The sequence below is a fragment of the Nyctereutes procyonoides genome, unplaced genomic scaffold (assembly GCF_905146905.1).
Source record: "Nyctereutes procyonoides isolate TBG_1078 unplaced genomic scaffold, NYPRO_anot_genome, whole genome shotgun sequence".
Classification (NCBI taxonomy): domain Eukaryota; kingdom Metazoa; phylum Chordata; class Mammalia; order Carnivora; family Canidae; genus Nyctereutes; species Nyctereutes procyonoides.
In genome coordinates this window covers 26,635,343-26,654,952 of record NW_026575120.1, presented here as the reverse complement: position 1 = coordinate 26,654,952, position 19,610 = coordinate 26,635,343, and the positions used below count along the sequence as shown (strand labels likewise).

General features: G+C 54.7%; 1 protein-coding gene across 5 annotated transcripts; it reads left to right on the top strand.

The window, feature by feature from the left end:
• Nucleotides 1-589: 589 nt before the first annotated feature.
• On the top strand, nt 590-18,171 carry ZNF775 (zinc finger protein 775). Of its 5 annotated transcripts, none has more exons than XM_055335384.1 (3): nt 619-688; nt 14,320-14,354; nt 16,421-18,171. In XM_055335384.1, exons 2-3 carry the CDS (start codon nt 14,333-14,335, stop codon nt 18,031-18,033), a joined length of 1,635 nt encoding a protein of 544 aa, XP_055191359.1. In that variant the 5' UTR covers nt 619-688; nt 14,320-14,332; the 3' UTR covers nt 18,034-18,171. The 5 variants fall into 5 exon arrangements, with proteins under 5 accessions (XP_055191363.1, XP_055191359.1, XP_055191364.1 ...); XM_055335385.1 differs by lacking the exon at nt 619-688 and adding an exon at nt 979-1,126; XM_055335387.1 differs by lacking the exon at nt 619-688 and adding an exon at nt 11,026-11,439.
• The last annotated feature ends 1,439 nt before the right edge of the window (nt 18,172-19,610 follow it).

Sequence of the window (19,610 nt, the reverse complement as noted above, 5' to 3'; positions counted from 1 at the left end):
TGCCCGGCGCCGCGCGGGGTGCGGTGGGCGATTTCTCTCGGGTCGTGCGAAGCAGGTACAGCTTCTCACTCTAACACTTGGCAGCTGTAGAGCCAAGTGCCGCCACTATGTCACCTGCACACGCGAGTGTGAGCATCGGAGTGGGGTTCGCGCGTCCTGTGCCCCCGGATCGCGGCACCAAAGCGGGGCGCGCGCGTCCCTGAGTCGGCCGGAGAGTTGCGGAATGACGGGATCGATCTGAGAGCGCGTCCGCGGGTCCGGAGTCAGAGGGCGAGCCCGGCGGAGGGAAGAAGAGGTGCCGTGGCGCCGTGGGGTCCCCGGTCCCCGGCCTCGCCCTCGCTCCTCCTCCCTCGGAGCCCTGGACTGGCTCCCCCGCCGGCGGCCAAAGCGTTAACGCCGCGCGGGGGGCCCGGGAGGCCCCGCGGGCTGCGAGGTCAGCCCGCCCACGCGGGCTATTGGCTCAGGAGAACAAAGGGGCCGCCCCGCGGGCTTCTCCGATAGGGTGGAGCTGGTCATCTGAGCGGCGCAGCCAATCAGGCGGCGGGACGGCCCCGGGGATGGCCAGGCCCGTTAGCCAATCAGGGGGAGGCGCCCGCCCCGCCTGTCCCGGGACTGGCGGGGCCGGGGAGCCCAGTGCCCAAGTCGCCCCGGGGTGGCAGTTCGCGTTAACCTTAACCACAAAGTCAAGGTATTTATTCCCGTCCCCTCCCTCCGAGTCCCTCCGAATCCCGGCGGGAGGGGCGTGTGGAAGGACGGACCGTGCTGTGGGGCCAGCGCCCGGCCCGCTCGTCCCGCGCTGCCTCCACCCAGCCGCGGGCTGGAGGCGGCCTCGGGGGTCTCGGGGTCCCCTGAGCCCCCGGCGCTGCGGCCCCCAACTTTCCCCACCCCCACACAGCCCCTGAGGGAAGGGGCCCGGGTCGTGCGTGGGAGGGGGCTGCAGGCCGGGGCCGGGGCGGGGGTGGTGAGAGCGGGAGGGACGGGGTGGCGGGCGAGGGGCTGACCCCCTGGTCCCTCTGGGCGCCTTCTGCCCAAGCGCTGGCTCGACGTTCGGGGCTGTGTCGCTGTGTCCGGAAGACGGAGCTTCTGGAGGGCAGGAACCCCAGTGCTCGCCGCACAGTGACACCGAGTAGGTGCTTAATAAGTGATTCAATGAGTGGGCATGAGGATCGGGAGTGCGAACAATGAGAAGGAAGCACCCCCCAGAAATTGGAAGTGTGTGTGTGTGTGTGTGTGTGTGTGTGTGTTGGGGGGGGCTCCATTCCAGGAAGATGGGCACCGGAGTCAAGACTTCAGTGGGGGTGGGGTAGGAACAGGGGGCTTCGGCTTCTTCCGCTGCAAAGGCGGACGATGACAGACATGCAGCCTCCTGCAGTCCTTTGGGCCGGGTAGAGCCTGGAGCGCGTCCTGCTCAGCCAGCCTGGGCTTGGGTGTGGTCAGAGCCCAGGAGCTTGAGACTGGCTGATGTCCAGGCTCCACTCTTAGCTGTTCTTTTTGGGTCCCGTGTTCATTTGTAAAATGAAGAGATTAGAGGACATTAGTTTCCCCTTCAACTCTAGGTGCCGTGATTCTGTGCTTCTAATCCGTTCTGGAGTAAAATTTCTGGAGTATTGTGTTTCTTTATTAAAATTTTTGTTAATGGTTTTCAGCACGCGGGACCTTGGGCTGGATGTTGGGGAGAGAGAAATACTCCACGTTAAGATGTTTACCATCTTGTTGTGGAGGCATTGGATTGCTATTATGCAACGTATGTGGCATCAGGCTGGGTGGGTGCACAGGCCCCTACAGAGAAGGGCCCCTACCTGAGACTGGCATATCCAAAGGGGCTTCCTGCTCAAAGCCATCCCTGATCTAGGCTGGGAGAAGAAGAGCTGGGCAAGAGTATTCCATGACTGGTCACAGGCCAGCCAAGATGCTGCAAGGTCAGGGAGTCACATGTTGGGACAATGGGGAGCTGGGAGGCAGGATGAGTGAGCAGAGGCCAGGTTCTCAGTGGTTTTGCCAAGAAAGTTTTAGCTAAACCTGAAAGTGCTGGGGAATATTTTAAGCAAAGTAGTAACAAGTCCTCATTGTGATTCTAGGAGAAATTACTTTGAGTTCTGGGTGATGAATGGATCGGAGGGGCAAGATAAGCTATAAAACTATTACAGTGTCTTTGGGTAAGAAACAGTGAGGCCTGAACTGAGGTGGGGCAGTAGGAGATCTTGGAGGCATTAAAAACAGCACTGGTACAACTTACTGACCTATGCGTTGTGACAGCTGCACTCTGTGTGGTAGTGAAATGTGGTGGTGGTTTTGAGAGGCCTGATGAAGACCATTGTCCCCACTGGAGAGGCAAGGGCTACCCAGGACAAAGTGCAGACACCTGTCCCCTGGTGAGGGTTAAGCTGAGGAATCCAAGATTTCCTAGTGCTGCGGTTGCTGGGAGTGAAGAGTGTGGCCGAGGTGTGCAGAAGGAGACCTTCGGCCCAACTCTCCTTGGGGCAAGGGATGTCACCTCTGGGCTTGCTTTTCCCATCCAGCAAAGGGGTGGGGTGCTTCTTACCCTTTCCAAGCTCCTTCGAATGAACCAAGGGGTGGAAAGTATCTATAAATGAAAATGTGACACTTGTTCAAAGTTTTGTTAGCAGTCAGTTTCATCTCTTGCCTTCAGATCGGGTAATGGGGGACCCCAGGCCCTGGAGGGCTCTTGAGTCTTGGAGTCGGGGCCGAGGAGTGTGGGTGGTGCTCTCTCCTCTAAAGGGAGATGGTGAGCAGGGACTAGGGACATGGATGCCACAGGTGAGGGACAGGCATAGGGGCAGGGAAGTGGGATGGGGCATTCTCAGCAGAGGGATGACCACTGGACCCAGTGGAGGCAGGGGTCTGGGAAGCAGGTTCCTCTGAGACTGGCCTGGGCTTAAATCATGGACCTCTGGGAGGTGGGCAGCTGCCCCTGCTGTCCGTGGACGTGGTTCCCAGAGGATGCTGGTGGAAGCAACCTGATGTCACTAAATGGAACTCTTCTACCTGGACAGGTACAGGTCTTCTAATGTGGGAGGCAGGCAGGGGGTGAAGGCAATGCGCTGACCTAAAAATAATTTGTCTTGCACTTTGTGAGTGTTTTCCAGAGTCCTTTCACACTGCTCCCCCACCCCTTGCTTGATAGAATAATTCTATACATGGAATAAGTGTTATTATGTTCCAAATAATAATAGTTTCTGTGGAATGATGGCCCACCCTTTCTCCCTGCTCCTCTGACCCCTCTCTGAGGACGGAGGGCCACAGCATCTGGGAGACTGAGGTCGGAAGGCACTGGAGTAGAAAAGGGGGAGTGGGCAGGGCTTGGAAAAAGAGCCACAGTGGGAGGTGCCTGGGACACCTGATCCAGTGCTGAGTGAGATCTGCAGAAGCCAAGAGAAATGAGCGTTCTTGAGGAGCAGGCTGGGTGAGGGGAGAGGAAGGTGGGTGGAGGGCCTGGAGGGTGGTGAGGAGGCATGCCTCTGCTGGGGCGAGGGATGGAGGTGGGCCTCTAGGCGGTGGAGGCGGCACCTCCCTAGTCTGAGCTGGGACCTCTGGGCCTGCTTGTCTGTCTGGGCCCTGAGGGCCGTAAAGAATGGGAAGCAGGTCTCCAGGGGCCCTGGCAGCAGCTGCTCTGTGTTTCTGATAACATTTTGAAGCCACTGGTTTATTGTGTCCTCCTTGCTCATAAACTGTGGATGAGAGGAAGTTGGGAGGTCTGATGTGTCCAGGGGCTTAATACCTGGAGAGAGCCGACTATCCAGAGGCCAACCAGGACAACCCCAGGGAGCAGGCCTTGTACTGGAGTGACATTTGTAGGACTGGCCTTGGGGGAAAGCCTGGTGGCTTTAGAATGGGTCCTGGGAGACAGAGGATACACTGCCTCCCTCCCCTTGAGGAAGCTGAGGCTTTGAGGCTCTGGCCAGCAGAAGGATTCAAGGCTTCTAGCCCAGCCCTGCTTTCCTTACCATTGTCTGCTCCTGCCCGGTTAGGCGCCAGCACCCAGCCCAGGGGAGCCTCTCTTCCCCACCAAGCCTTCTCCAGGGCTGTTGAGTGTCTAGTGCCCTGCATACGAGGAGTCATGTACGGCCTTGAGATAGTCCCCACAGGAAAATCTGTGCATACCTACCAAGCCCACTCACATAGGGGAGCAGAGTTTGGGGTGACCATGTAGGCGCTGGGGGTCTCTGGAGATGCGGAAGCAGCTGGAGGAGTAAAGGCTTAGGAAGAGTGAGTAGCCCTGTGAGAGGCCCTTTGGAGAGGGCTGAGGAAATGTGGAGTGGGAGAGAGAGACCCTGCTGGTTTGTAGGCTTCGGGAGGTGCAGTGTGCTGCATATTTGTCTTCTCCAGGGCTCGAGACAAACCTGTGGGGTAGGCCTTTCCAATCTCCTTCACCTTAGGAACCCGACGCCCAAAGGTAAAGTGACTTGCCAAAGACTGACTGATGGCTTAGAACTCGGGGACCTGATTCCCAGCCTAGGTGCGACCTGGGCCTGATGTGAGGGGCAGCCTTTGGGAGCAGGCTTGGCTGAGGGGCCAGCCCTGTGGGGCTCAGGTTCCCAGGGGAAAGGATCTGCTGCTTCCTCACAGCTAGAGCAGAGCCCAGGTCTCAGTCGGCCCCTGGCTTTCTGCGCCTGGCCACCTTCTGCCCCACCAGCTCCAGCCCTGGCTGGCCTGGAGCCGCCCCTCCCCCAGCACAGGGGACCCAACCGGTGACTGGCCCCTACTTGCTTCCTTAGATCCCGTTCTTGGAGCAGTGGGCAGCTGGGAGCATCGTGAATGTGTGCAGGTACCTGGGTCACGCAGAGATCCACACTTCCACTTCCCTGAGCGCGCTGTATAGTGTTGGTGTTTATGTGGTTTGCGCGGCACATGCCGGTTTCTGTGGGTTTGTTTGCAGGTGTATCTGAGAGTTTCTAGAGATCTCAGTTCCTTCGTACTTTGCATATACTTTTGCAGCTGTTCTCTTATGTATGAGCATCTCTGTATTTTTGCACTTTTGCACTGTGGTTTACTTAGGTGTGTCAGATGTTGGATACGATTGCTCCTGGATGTGTGCATGAGTGCATTTAGCGTTTACGTCATTTTCTTCTCTGATGCCTGTGATTGCATATTGCGTTCTTTAACTGCAATTGGATTCCCAAGCAGAAAACAGCATCACCTTGTCACAAGATAGTTGTCATCAGTGACCAAGGACTGGGGCCATAGGAACCCTTTTTTCATGCCTCCATTGATTCATCCATCCATCCATCCATCCATCCATCCATCCATTCGCTTACTCATTCATTCACTGTACAGGCACACCTTGGAGATAGTCAGGTTTGTTTCCAGATCCCTGCATTAAAGCAAATATTGCGATAAAGCAAATCAAGTGAAGTTTTTGGTTTTTTGGTGCGTACCAGAGTTACGTTTACACCATACAGTAGTCTACTGTGTGCGCAACAGCAATATGTCTAACACGACAATGTACATGCCTTCATTAAAAAATACTTTAATGCTGAAACATGGCGACTATCATCTGGGCTGTCAGCAAGAGTATTCCAACCTGGCCACATGTTAGGGCAGGTTGTAATCACTGATTACAGATTACCATAACAAATATAATAATAAAGAAAATGTTTGAAATATCACAAGAATTACCCATTTGTGACATGGACACGAAGTGAGCACATGCTGTTGGAAGAAAATTGTGCAAGTAGACTTGCTCAGCACAGATTGGTCACAAACCTTCAGTTTGTAAAAAAAAGAATAAAAAAAAACAATATCTGCAAAGTGAAGAAAGCAAAGTGCACTGTAGGGCAGTGTGCCTGTAACTGGGGCCCTGCTGCTTTCCTCCTGGACCTTACGGTCCAATGCCGCGCCATCCACTGGAGCTTCATTGACAGAGGCATGCTTTCTGCTGTCCTGACAGTAGCTCGAGGTACTTGAGGCTGTTGAGCACTTGAAATGTAGCTAGTGTGATTGAGAAACTGAATTTAAAATTTAATTTATGTAGATTTGAATAATCACATGTGGGTATGGAAGCCAGGTGCTTGAAAATGAAGGATATGGGTAGGGTAAGGGGCTTGGTGAGTCCTGTACTTTCTTCTAGGAGGCGACATCGTCTGTGAGAAGGGCAGGCTGACCTCAGTTTGGTTCTGGCTCTAGGATTTACTAATTGAGTGACTTTGAGCAAATGACTTAACTTCTCAGATCCTAATTGGTTGTGAAGGATGAAATGTGCGATGCCTGCTAAGTGTTGGGTGTGTGTGCAGTGGTGCTCAGAGCCAGTGGCTCTCTCCTTGTCCATCCTGGAGTCTTGGCCAAGAACCCCTTCTTTCTTTTTTTTTTTTTAGCACCCCTTCTTTCTATGGCTAGATCAACATCAAGATCTCAGGGAAGTCTCCCAGGCCCCCCAGTAAAATGAGGTTAGGAGAGATATAACCTCTGCCTCTAGGTAGTGAGAATCCCCCCAGGGTGGAGGCTGGCTGGAGCCTGAGCAGGGCCACCGCCTTGCGAATGCTGTTCTGGCCACCATCTCGGGTCTTCCTTGAGCATCTGACCTGTGTGAGCCAGCATGGTGGGTCAGGGCAAGGACATGAGACATGGTGCCTGCCCCCAGGAAACAGGATCTCCCAGGGAAAGAAAGCTGGGAGTGGGCCAGGCAGGTTGGAGCATGTGGGGCAAGGGAGGCTGGGCACGTGGGCTGTGCACTGTAGACTAGATGGGGTCAGATGGGGTCAGACCGGCTGAGAGGTGGGAAAGATGTGGTTAATAGAAAGATAGGCCATTCAGGGAGCATGGTAGCCTTGAGATCCTGGCGAAGGGGGTTAGCTTGTGTGGAAGGGGCGCTTTGGGAAGAGGACCCCCGCCGCGGTTTCCTCTGGGGCTTGTTGGCCTAGGGGAGCAGTGGTGAGTGGTGAGGAGCTGGGTGTGGCCCTGGTGGGAGCTTACCACTGAGGAGGGCCTGGGAGCTAGGCCTTCAGCTGGGGTTTGGGGAGATGCCACCCCTCCAAGCTCCAGCTCCTGGTGTGGCTCATCCCTGCTCCAGCAGTGACAAAGGACGGGTGAGGTGCCATCAGCTCCCCCTTCCCTGCCTGAGGTCTGATCTGTGAAGATGGCTTGGCTGGTGGAGAAGTCCCAGGGGCCTGAGGTTGGGAGGATGTGGGGAGATGGGGGCCATGTCCCTGTGCTGCCCCTCCCATCTACGGCCTTTCTCTTCACCCCAGCTGCTCTCTGTGCCTCTCCCTGCCCCCAGGATTCTGCTGAGAGCAAAGCCCCTTTGTTACCTTCCCCTGCCCCCAAACCTCACCACCTGCTGTAGGGCACAATCTGTGCTTTGTGTGATCTGGCAGTTGTCATGCAGCTGCCCCCCTACCCCCACCCCCAGAGGCCTCTCATTGAGGGCCCGCCTCCAGCTGCAGCCTGACCCAGTGTGGGCAGGGCCGGGCCCAGAGCCAGGTGCCGGAAGAGGAAGTGACCAGGGCCTTGTCCCCAGACCCATCACTCCATAGAACTTCCTGGGCAGGGAGGGGGCAGGTCACAGAGACCCCTGCATGACAGGTCAGGCAGGTAGCCTTCAGAGAGTACATGTGGGCCTGGAGGTGGATTGGCCCTGTTGGCCTGCAGGCCAGGCCAGGTTGGGTGAGCCACGTGTTAGGGCAGGTGGGTGAGAGGGGGGTAAGAAGGAGCAGGCAGAGCAGCAGAGCAGGGCAGAGGCAGAAGAGGAAAGGTTAGAGAAGGTGCGGCTTTCTCAGGGTTTTACCTGCAGGACACCTGCTGGCCCGTTTTTTAGCCATTGCCCCTGAGCACACTGTTGGAGGTGGGCCCTCAGGACATGGGGGTCTGCCCCTCATCCTTTCCCCTGCCCTCTTTTTCTTACTCCTTCCCCTTGGGCCCATGAGAGCCCCCTGCTTTCCTTTTTTTTTTTTTTTAAGATTTTTATTTATTCATGAGAGGCACACAGAGAGAGAGGGAGGTAGAGACACAGGCAGAGGGAGAAGCAGGCTCCGTGCCGGGAGCCTGACGTGGGACTCGATCCTGGGTCTCCAGGATCACACCCCGGACTGAAGGCAGTGCTAAACCACTGAGCCACCGGGGCTGCCCAGTCCCCTGCTTTCCCTTCCTACTCCTGTGCTTACCTGGACCACACCTGAGCCCTGGCGTGGCTGGGACAAAAGTACCCAGGGACACAGGAGCTGTTCTGGTAGCTCACTAAATTATTCACTGAGAATTGAAGCCTTTCTGCCACCAGAGGTGACTTTTAGGCCCTAATACCCCTTGGAAGACAGAATGGATCCAGTAAGACCTATGTGATGGGGCTCAGAGGCCCCTTGCTGTGTTGTGTAGGGGTTTCGTGAATAAGGCCAGGGTCCTACCCAGTGTCCTTGTCCTGAATTGTGGCCCGGGTCTCTGCTCCCTCTGAGTTTTCCCAAAGGCAGCCTCCCCTTCCCCAGTCCTCTGAGCCTCTTTAGGAGGACATTGTATCTCCCGTGGGTGACAGGCTTCCCCCTGGTGTGGGACACACAGTCACCTGGAGGGAAGAGGTGGTGCTAAGGCTGGAGCCTCGGCATCCATCGGACCCTGCCCTGTCCCTACCTCCCACCCCACCCCCCACCTTCTTCTTCCTGTTTGCTTTATCTCTGCACCACAGTAGGTTTTAGTGTCTTTAAGAAGCCACAGTAGGGGTACATAGCAGACCCTTGTTGGGGAAAAAAAACTAAAATCTCCTGCCAACTCAGAAAAGCTCCCCACAAAAGGAGGGAGAAAAAGAGAAGTTGTTGTTGTTTTTTTAATCGAATAAGCATTAATGCAGAAAGAGATACACATCCCAGGCAATCGGCTCAGAAATGAGGAAAGCAGGAAGAGACCTCCCCCTGTTACACAGCCCAGCAGACCAGCCTGCTACTGACGGGCTCTCCAGGTACAGTCTGACCAGGCATCAGGCAAGGACTTCCCTGGTGCTACTGTTGGCCACCCATCATTCATCCTAAATCCACCTGGCAATCGGGTAGCACGAAGAGGCGAGGGGCAAGCAGAGGTCTGGGGGAGAGTGCCCCCTGCCCCATACAGAAGGGCAGCCAGTAAAGCCTGGGCCCCCCAGCAGCATCCCCTGTCCCTGACAGTGAGCCAGTTAGGAAGTTTCCAAAACCTTGAGCATTAAAAAAAAGAAAGAAAAGATGAACCCCAGATTGGTGAAGACTTTTTTTTTTTTTTTAAGATTTTATTTAATTATTCACAGAGAGAGGCAGAGACAGAGGCAGAGAGAGAAGCAGGCTCCCTACAGGGAGCCTGATGCAGGACTCAATCCCAGGACCCCGGGATCATGACCTGAGCCAAAGGCAGACGCTCAACCACTGAGCCACCCAGGTGCCCCCAGTTTGGTGAAGTCCTTAACAGGTACCCTAGCTGATTTATGTGTAGTCTGGCATGGGACAGGGATGGGAGGGGATTTTGAAGGAGAGGGACCCATGGTGCTGGAGGGCCATTTCTGCCTTCCACGGTGGCTTCATGGCCCCTCGGGGGGGGGGGGGGTTTCCAGGCTTAGCTGAGTTTCCTGTGTGGCATCTGTCACTCCCCCCGCCACACACACACACACACACACACACACTGCTAATATTGAGCCAGTGGGCCTGAGCCTCTGGTCTGGGAGTCAGGAGACCTGCGGCCGCCCCTGGTGGCCACCATGCAGCCGCCTTGGTGACTTGGGCCACGTTAGGGGCCCTCTCTGGCCTCAGTTTCCTCCTCATAAAATAGGAATAATGCCTGTTTTGCCTGCCTAGTAGCTATGTGTGCAATTTTTAAAGAGCCCTGCACTCTCCACTGAGGTCATGGACAGAGAAGTTCTTGAAAAAGAGGGACCACATTCTGTGAAGTCACAGGAGAGCTGGGAGTCCCATTTGGTCCTTGTCCCAATGGCCAGCTCTCCTTCCTGTGCCGCCTTGCCCGCAGATGGCAGGGCAGGAACAGGTGCCCAGGAGGCCTCTGTGGATGGAGCTTGGCCCCACTGGTAGGAGCACAGGTAAGGGAGTGACCGGACAGGTGGGAGCCCACCGTGGCCTCCTCCACCAGGCCGTCTTCCCGCCCTGCCCTGTCCTGCTCAAGTGTGAGCTGCTACACTCACCCATAGTATATGGGCTGGAGTATTACAGAGCAGGACCAGGATGTAGAAGGTCCTCCAAAGAATGCAAAGAATGACCAGGTGAGGGGATGTGCTCACACCCGCCCTGTGTGTGAGCTTCCCAGGCAAGAGGGAGGGTGAGGTGTTTGCTGACCGCTGGCGTGCTGGCGGTCATGCTGATCTAACATTGAAAACCAGCTCACAGGGTAAGACGATCCCTGCTAGGTTTTGTTTTTGTTTTTTTAATTTTTATTTATTTATGATAGTCACACACAGAGAGAGAGAGAGGCAGAGACACAGGCAGAGGGAGAAGCAGGCTCCATGCACCGGGAGCCCGACGCGGGACTCGATCCTGGGTCTCCAGGATCGCGCCCCGGGCCAAAGGCAGGCGCCAAACCACTGCACCACCCAGGGATGACCCCTGCTAGGTTTTGATCAGGAAAGTGCCTTCAGGGCAGCCCTGGTGGCACAGCGGTTTAGCGCCGCCTGCAGCTCTGGGTATGATCCTGGGGACCCCGGATCGAGTCCCACGGATCGAGTCCCACTTCGGGCTCCCTGCATGGAGCCTGCTTCTCCCTCTGCCTGTGTCTTTGCCCCTCTCTCTGTGTCTCTATGAATGGATAAATAAAATCTTTAAAAAAAAAAAAAAAAAAAAAGGAAAGTGCCTTCAGTTTGGTCCATGAAGACTTCCTGAGGTCACTTAGGGTTCATGGGGCGGCTCGGCAGTCTTGGTGTCTGCTGGGCGGGCGCTGCTGTTAGCGTAAGTCCTGTGCTCTCTGCTGAAGCCCCCCACGGCCTCCCAGCACCTCCAGCCTCCTCACAAGCCTGGGGTGGGGTGGGGTGGGGGCGGTTAGCCTCCCTGCTGCAGAATGAACCGCTCTGGTCCTGGGAGACGGGACAGGGCCCATCCCTGGGAACGCTGTCCCTTGGCTCAGCTACTTGGCTCAGCTCAGCTTCTTTGCCTCCCCTCCCCTCCTCCCTTCTCCAGAGGCCTTGCCCCCTGGACCCCAGGGCCCCAACCCTCCCAGGATAATCATCACGATGAACCTAAGATGGAGACAAAAATCAGGCAGTTGGGTAATAAAGGAATGAAGCACCCAGCTCAGATGGGTGGTGTGGTCCATGGACACTGCACATGCGAACCCCACTTCTGGCCTGGCTCCCCACCACTGCCATGTCACTTTGAAGGCGGAGAGCCCCCAGGGTGTGTGTGTATGTGTGTGTGTGAGAGAGAGAGATGCTGACATTACCATAATTACAGTAAAACCAAGGTCGGATGGCTCCAGATATTTTAGCAGAAGGAACCTTTCCCAGGCTGACCTGTAAGGAGGAGCCTAGTTCAGGTATGAGAGGCGGTTGGCCAGGGCCCTCTCCCCACCTTGGGCAGCTTCTCAGGTACCCTGGGATCTTAGGGAAGACCTTACTCCTGGGTCTTAAGAACACTGGCTTTGACCCTGGAGGATGGAGGCACTGGGGGGCTGGGGACAGCTCCGGGTACCCTGTAGGCTCCCAGCACCGGCTGGCCAGGGGTGCAGAGGGACTCTTTCTGGGTGGCAGAACTGTTGAGATAATTAAAGCTTACCTCTTTTAAGCACCCTTTAATTTCTATTTATTTTATGTGTTTTTCTTATTGTGGTGAAATATACATAACAGGAAATATACCATTTTTTTTGGAAGATTTTATTTATTTATTTGACAGAGAGAGCACAAGCAGGAGGAGTGGCAGGCAGAGAGGGAGAGCGGGAGGGAGAAGCAGGGAGCCCGATCCTGATCCCGGGGCTCAATCCTGGGAACCTGGGATCATGACCTGAGCCTAAGGCACTTATACCTGACTGAGCCGCCCAGGTGCCCCCACACCTGAGTAGATTTTAGATTCGTTCCTGACCCCTAGTTTGGACACCTAGTCCCATTACATACTTCAGCTGGCCAACATTTTAGCGCATCCACAGAGACCCTCTAATAGTCAAGTAAACTAGTTACTATTGGGTATTCAATTCCTGCCAATGTGCAATTTAAGTCTCCACTTTCATCTTCCAATTACGACTCCTGCTAAAATGATTTCTCATAACCAAGCGCCTGGGGGTGGGGTGCTTCCAGGGTTGTTTTGCCAAGAGGAAAACGGGCCCCTCACAGGTACTTTCTGAGTCTCCACCCTCCCACCCCATCCCATGGTCACCACATCCGTTCCCGTGTCCTCTTAATGGCCATTGAGGCTGTGAGTGAGGCAGGGCTCTTTGGCCCTAGAACCAAAGGCCACCAGATTCTAAGTGAGGTTTTTTTTTTTTTTTTTTTTTTTTTTTTTTAATGTTTTAGGGCCACCTGCGCAGCTCGGTCCTGGGTTTGAGCTCTGTGTCAGACTCCCTGCTCAGTGGAAAGCCTGCTTCTCCCTTTCCTCCTTGCTCGCTATTTCTTTCTCTCAAATAAATAAATACAAATCTTTAAAAAAAAAAAAAGATTTTTAAGATCCTAATATTTGAATATTGTCATAAAAATTCAAAGAACGCAGGGGATCCCTGGGTGGCTCAGCGGTTTAGCGCCTGCCTTTGGTCCAGGGCGCGATCCTGCAGTCCCGGGATCAAGTCCCATGTCGGGCTCCCGGCATGGAGCCTGTTTCTCCCTCCTCCTGTGTCTCTGCCTCTCTCTCTATGTCTATCATGAATAAATAAATCTTTAAAAAAAATTCAAAGAATGCAGATAAAGTGAGGGTCCCCTTTGACTTCTCCCCTCTAGTCCTTGGATTGTCTGCATCATCTATAGGGTGCCCACCGTCATGCTTTGCCCCAGATCCTCCCGTGCATGTTTGTACATAGAGAGGTATAGTTGTAGTTTTCATAAATTGGGTCAGACGACTGACTGATCATTGTTTTTCAATTTGGTTTTTGTTTTATCTTAAAATGTTTTGACAATCTTCACATCAGCGTATAGACGGCTCTTAGCTAAGCATTTTTTTAAGTTGCCGCATACTCTTCCATATTCTGAAGGGAGTGATCATTTTGTGTGACGATTACTAACAGTAAATGAGATTGTTCTCCAGCGTTTGCTAATTACCAATAGCTCTGCAGTAAATATTTGTGGACATTCCTCTGTACGCTCCTATGTATTTATTAGGATGAACACCCAGAGTGAAACTGTTGGGTAGAGAAAGTAGAGGTTCCGCTACATTTATAATTTTAATAAGCATTGTCAAATTGTTCTCCAAGAAGTCTGACTTACTTCCTGCCTCAGCTTGCGCCTGCACACACACACACACACACATACACACACACACAGGTGCACTTGTTCTCCTAGGTAATTTCCAGGTGCTGGAAACATCTGTGTACAGATTTCTGTACAGACAGAAGTTTTCAATCTTTTTGGAAAATACTCAGGGGAGGGAGTGATGATTGGGCCCTAAGAGTACGTTTCATTTTGTTGGAAACTGCCAAACTGTCCTCCAAAGTGGCTGTACTGCTCTGCAGCCCCCACAGCAGTGAATGAGAGTCCCTGGGGCTCCTTGTCCTCACCAGCATTCGGTGTTGGTGGCATTGTGGGTTTTGCCTGTTCTCATAGGCGTGCAGTGCTAGTATTTCAGCTTTCCATTTTGTCTAAGCCAAATTCTTCCTTGCTCATTTTTAGAATTTTCTGGATGATTTATGCACATCAGAAATTTTATAATTCAGTGAATTAGGATTACACTGAATTTAAGCATTGTTTTGGAGTGAAGAGCTTCCTTCCTTCTCATCTAGGAGTATGATGTATCTGCCCTTTTAGTTACACTTTCTTTATCCTTTCAATAATGTTTAATAGTTTCCTTTATATAAGTTTTGTATGTGTATCTGGCCTGTGTATCAAGCCCGTTATTTTATTAAAGTTACAAATTTTTATTTGTTTTTGTATCTGGCAAACTTGCTGAAACTTTTTTTTTTTAAGATTTATTTATTTGATGGGTGGGGGGCAGGGAGGAGGGGCAGAGGGAGTGAGAAAAATCCTGAAGCAGACTCCCTGCTGAGTGCAGAGCCTGATGCAGGGCTCCATCCCTGCACCCTGAGATCATGACCTGAGGCGGAATCAAGAGTAGCAGCTTAACCAACTGAGCCACCCAGGCACCCTGTCGAAACTCTTATTTCTAATATTTTGTCAGTATATTCTCTTGTACATTCTGTGTTAATAGTTATCAGCAAATGACGCTTTTCCCTTCCAATATTTATATATATATTTTTTTTCTCCCCCTCTGCTTTGGCTAGTTCCTCAAGGACAATGTTGAAGAGTGGCAGTGATGGTGAGCATCATCTTGTTCCTAACCTGAACGGTATTCCAATCCCATGCCTTTGGTTATAAGATAACTGCAGGTTCTAGAATAGCTTCTTTGTCTGCCTAAGAGTGTTTCCTATATGCCTGGTTTACCGAGAGCTTCCTTCCCCCTCTCTCCATCCCTTCTTCCTCCTCTCCCTCCAGAAATGATGTTGGACTTTATCATATGAGATTTTTTTACATGTATTGAGATTATGTAAGGTTTTTTCCTGTTTAGAAAGTCAGTGTTATGAACTATATTGAGCCATCTTTGCTGGGAAGATCCCAGCAAGGTCATTCTATGTTGTTCTTTTGATGCCGATGAACTTGCTTTGCCAATATTTTTTGCTTGTTTTTGGTGTCTGCTTTCAAACGCTAAACCTATAATTTCCTGCCTGCTGTACCCTTGTCTTGTTGACTCTGGATCATGCTAGCTTGTGGGCTGTCTCCCCTCCCAGTTACTGTCATAGTTTATGTAAGCTGCGGACAAACCTTCCCTTGAAATTTTAGTAGAACCTGTTTTTACAGTTGCCCATTTTTGAGGTAGAACGCTAGCTTTCTGTTCTGTCTCTTTTAGGACATTTTTTTTAAACCTTTTGAGTTCGTTTTGTTAATTTATTTTGTCTCACAGAATCATCCATTATATATAGATTTTTCAAAATGATACATTTATGCATTAATTAGGATTTTAGGATTTTCAGAATCCTTTTTATTTCTCTGTTCCCTTTACCCTGTGGTCTCTGCTTTTGTCTATTAGTTCCTTCCTCCTACTTCCCTTGGGTTTGTTTATTTATTTTTATTTATTTATTTACTCATGAGAGAGTAAGAGACACAGAGAGAGGCAGAGACACAAGCAGATGGTGCAGGACTCCATCCCAGGACCCCAGGATCTTGACCTGAGCTGAATGTAGATGCTCAACCACTGAGCCACCCAGGTGCCCCCCTTGGGTTTATTTTGTTGTCTTTTTATTGTCAGAACTTATTTAGAATTTCTCCTTTTTGTTCACAGCTGTTTTATTTCACCTACTTTTTGCTGAATATAAACTTTTGGTTGAAGTATAACACAGAAGTGCACAGATCACAAGTTCTTACAAATTCTTATAAAGTGAACATGTGCATGAAGCCAGCACCCAGATGAAGAGAAAGAACAATGGGGCGGCTGGGTGGCTCTGTCCCTTAAGCTTCCGATTCTTGATTTCACTGGGGTCATGGTCTCAGGGTCATAAGATGGAGCCCTGTGTCTGGCTCCGTGGAGCCTACTTAAAATTCTGTCTCTGGCTCTCCCTCTGTCCCCATCCTCCCCCACTCAGGCCTTCTTCCCATCGCAGTGCCTCCATAGGCCAGGAGTTATCCTGCCTTCTAACTCATCCATTAGTTTTGCCAGCTTTTGACCTTCATGTAAGTGGGATCCTACAGTCTGTGTGTAGTGTCTGTAGCAGACTTCTTCCATCATGGCTTCTGTCCATGCACAAGAGGGATCAAGCACTCCTGTAGCATTCTTTCTTGTTCTTGGTTCTGTTGAAGAAAGGTGAAGTTGCCAAACAGCCAAGGTCCAAGAAGGTGAGGTGTGCAGGCACCATGGCTGTTGCCACCGAGAGCCTGGTGATGAAGTGGACCTTGGTCACCCCACCACTGAGGGACTGGGTGTGCACTCACTTAGCAAGCTCCCAGCACATGGCTCCTCTTAGAATGAAACACTTTGAGGCTTGGCCATTTTCTGCTTGTTCCCTGGGTGGGAAGACCTTCGCTGTATCTCTGGGCCTCCAGGTGCAGAAGGCAGGGCAGGAGGGGCGGCCTCCAAACAGCAGCCTCTCTTCCTTTCTTGCACTTCTTCTCCATATCCCAACCTGCCTTTGTCTTACTGGCCTTTCTACCTTCCTGCCCTCCTCCCTCCTGCCTCCAGTCCTCTTACACGCTTCCTTCTGCATCCTTTCCACCTGCCGCGTTTTCTATGCTCTGCCCTCCCAGCATTTCTTCCTCTCCAACCACCCCCACCCCCACCCAGGCCCCGCAGTGAGTGACTCTCCTCGTCCTCTCTCCCTTTGCCTCTGGCAGGAGATGGGCCGGTGATGAAGATCAAGCAAGAGAAGCCAGACTGGCTGCTGCAGACACTGGTGCCTCAGGCTGTGCTTTCCGAGAAGGATAAGGAAAACATTTTCCAGCAGCATCTGGCCCTGGCACCATGCCAGACCATGGGGAAGCCCCGAGCCTTGGGGGGACAGGAGGAGACCGGGGGCCCAAGGTGGGCTCCTCCCACTGAGCCGGCCAGGGGTCTGGCAGGCCGGGCTCTTTCTGCTGGCGAGGGTCACTTTGTATGCCTGGACTGCGGGAAGAGGTTCAGCTGGTGGTCGTCCCTGAAGATCCACCAGCGCACCCACACCGGGGAGAAGCCGTACCTCTGCGGCAAGTGCGGGAAGAGCTTTAGCCAGAAGCCCAACCTGGCGCGCCACCAGCGTCACCACACGGGCGAGCGGCCCTTCTGCTGCCCAGAGTGCGCGAGGCGCTTTAGCCAGAAGCAGCACCTGCTCAAGCATCAGAAGACCCACTCGCGGCCCGCCACCCACTCGTGCCCCGAGTGCGCGCGCTGCTTCCGCCACCAGGTGGGCCTCCGCATCCACCAGCGTGCGCACGCCCGGGACCGCCAGGGCGCCCGCGCTGGGCTGCAGGAGTTGCTGCGGGACGCCGCCACCCGCCGGAGCTGTCGCCTGCGGCCTGGGCCGCCGCGGGGCCGCCCCGAGTGGGCCTGGTTGGGGCTCTGCCAGGGCTGGTGGCGCCAGGCGGGGCCCCGGGCCGCAACCGCTGCCGCCGCGGCCGCCACCACCCCCGCGGGTCCTGGCGAGCAGCGCCAGTTCATCTGCAACGAGTGCGGCAAGAGCTTCACGTGGTGGTCGTCCCTGAACATCCACCAGCGCATCCACACGGGCGAGCGCCCCTACCCGTGCCCCGAGTGCGGCCGCCGCTTCAGCCAGAAGCCCAATCTGACGCGGCACCTGCGCAACCACACGGGCGAGCGGCCGCACCCCTGCCTGCACTGTGGCCGCAGCTTCCGCCAGAAGCAGCACCTGCTCAAGCACCAGCGCACGCACTTGCCGGGCGCCCAGGCGGCGCGCTGCCCCAGCTGCGGCCAGAGCTGCCCGAGCCGCGCAGCGCTGCGGGCCCACCAGCGCGCGCACGCCGCCCCCGCCGCCCCCGCCGCCCCCGCCGCCGAGCCCCAGCGCCCCGGGCAGGCCGTGCGAGATGCGGCGCCACGCTCTGAGCCGCAGGCCGAGGCGCCCCCGGGCCTGTCGGCACAGCCTCAGGACCCCCAGCCGGCCCGGGGCCTGGGGGCTGTGCCGTGGGGGCGGGCGCGGGCGGGCCTGGGGGGGCCCGGCGAGCCCCGCCAGTTCATCTGCAACGAGTGCGGCAAGAGCTTCTCTTGGTGGTCGGCGCTCACCATCCACCAGCGCATCCACACGGGCGAGCGGCCCTATCCGTGCCCCGAGTGCGGCCGCCGCTTCAGCCAGAAGCCCAACCTGACGCGGCACCGGCGCAACCACACGGGCGAGCGGCCCTACCTGTGCACCGTGTGCGGCCGCGGCTTCAGCCAGAAGCAGCACCTGCTCAAGCACCAGCGCGTGCACCGGGGGGCCCTGGCGCCCACCCCCAGCGCCAAGGACCAGGCGCTTTAGCGTGCCCGACCCCGGGCAGACTCGTGGGGGGCGGGAGGGGATGGTGGGGGTGTGTGTGTGGCCTGAATGGGGGTTTCTACAACCCCTAGGGGTCAAACCCTGGGAACGGGTGATATCCCCAAGGCCCCCAAGGCTAGAGAACAGAATTCTAGAAGCCTCCCAAAGGGGACAGGTAAAGGCCCCAGGGTGGGCCGAGGGAGGAGGTAAGATGAAAGAGCCCTCACTCTGGAGCCTGCCTGTGCCTGAGGGGCCTTGGGACCCGGGAGTGCAATCCTTAGGCCCCCAGTGAGGAGGCTGCCAGGCTCCGGGAGGGGCTTCCCTATTTGAAGTGGCCCAGGGGCTGGACTGAGCATCTGTGGCAGCAGCCTGTCGGGGCAGGCTGCGGGATGGCCAGATAACATACTCAGCCACAGAAGGACAGAAGCCAGCCAGTGGCTGAGGAGGGGCAGGCCTAGTCCCAGAGCCCACACTTATTGGCCCTTCAGTGTGTATGTTTGGAGGGAGTGAACAGTTCCCTGGTCCTTCCCAACCATGACTGCCCCCAAAGCCAGGGGTGCAGTCATGGTGGATGGGGCCTTAGGATTGGTGTGTGTGTGTGGTGGTCCGACTGGGGTACAAGAGGGGTGGTGGCAGCTGAGGTGTGGTAGCTTGGGGAGGGGCCTGCAGCAGGACACAACCACGTGTGCTGCTCCTACTTGGTGGTCCTGGGCACTCCCCATGGCCGGCACCAACTTGGGCCTTTATCAATGCCAGTGTCACAGAAGAGAAAAATGAAGGATTGACTGTCTCACGTGGTCTCATTGTCCTTTGTCAGCCGCCCTTTTGGAACTCCAGGTCTGTGTGTGCTCTGGAACATCCAGCTGCTCCCCCGCCCCGGGACCAGGATGGAGAGCTTTGGCCACGAGCATAGCAACTCCCCGTGCCTAGTCCTTGCTGGGCCTGGACAGCATTATTCCTTGCCCTCTCCAAATCAATATATCTCCCCACTTACCCTCCTCAAACTCTACCCCGTCCCCCAGAGGTCCCTTCCAAAGCAAGGTGCTGGGGCCTTGGCGCTGACAGAAGGACCCAGGGCTCCAGCCTGGGCCTGTGGCCTTGGTTGGTGTCCTCCTATAGGAGGGCAGGGAATTGCAGAGAGGTGGGTGTTGGGGTACTAGAGTTGGACAGCCGGAGGTGGGAGCAAAATGAGGGGGGCCTCCTTCTGGGCCTGCTAACTTCTCCAGGAGCTGCCGGATTTCACCTGACTTCTGGTCACCACTTTCTCAGATTCTGTTGCCTTCCTTTCATCTGGCAGGGGCCCTAATTATTGTAGCATCACAGAAAAACCTATGGAGGTGATCCAGTTTACCTGGGTAACACAGCGCCAGGAATAGTTAGTGCTCAGCCATGCTGCCCACCCCTTGCCCAGGTCTTCCATCAGGACCCCTGCTGTGAACTCTCCCACTGGGCAATCTGTGCCCGTTGTTGCCACCTATGGGAGGGTCCAGCGGGGTTTTTCTAGGCCCTAGGTGCTCTCCTACCTTCCTGGAATGCCTGCCCCCTCCCACAACTCCTCTCCCAGCCTGCCCTGCTCAGAG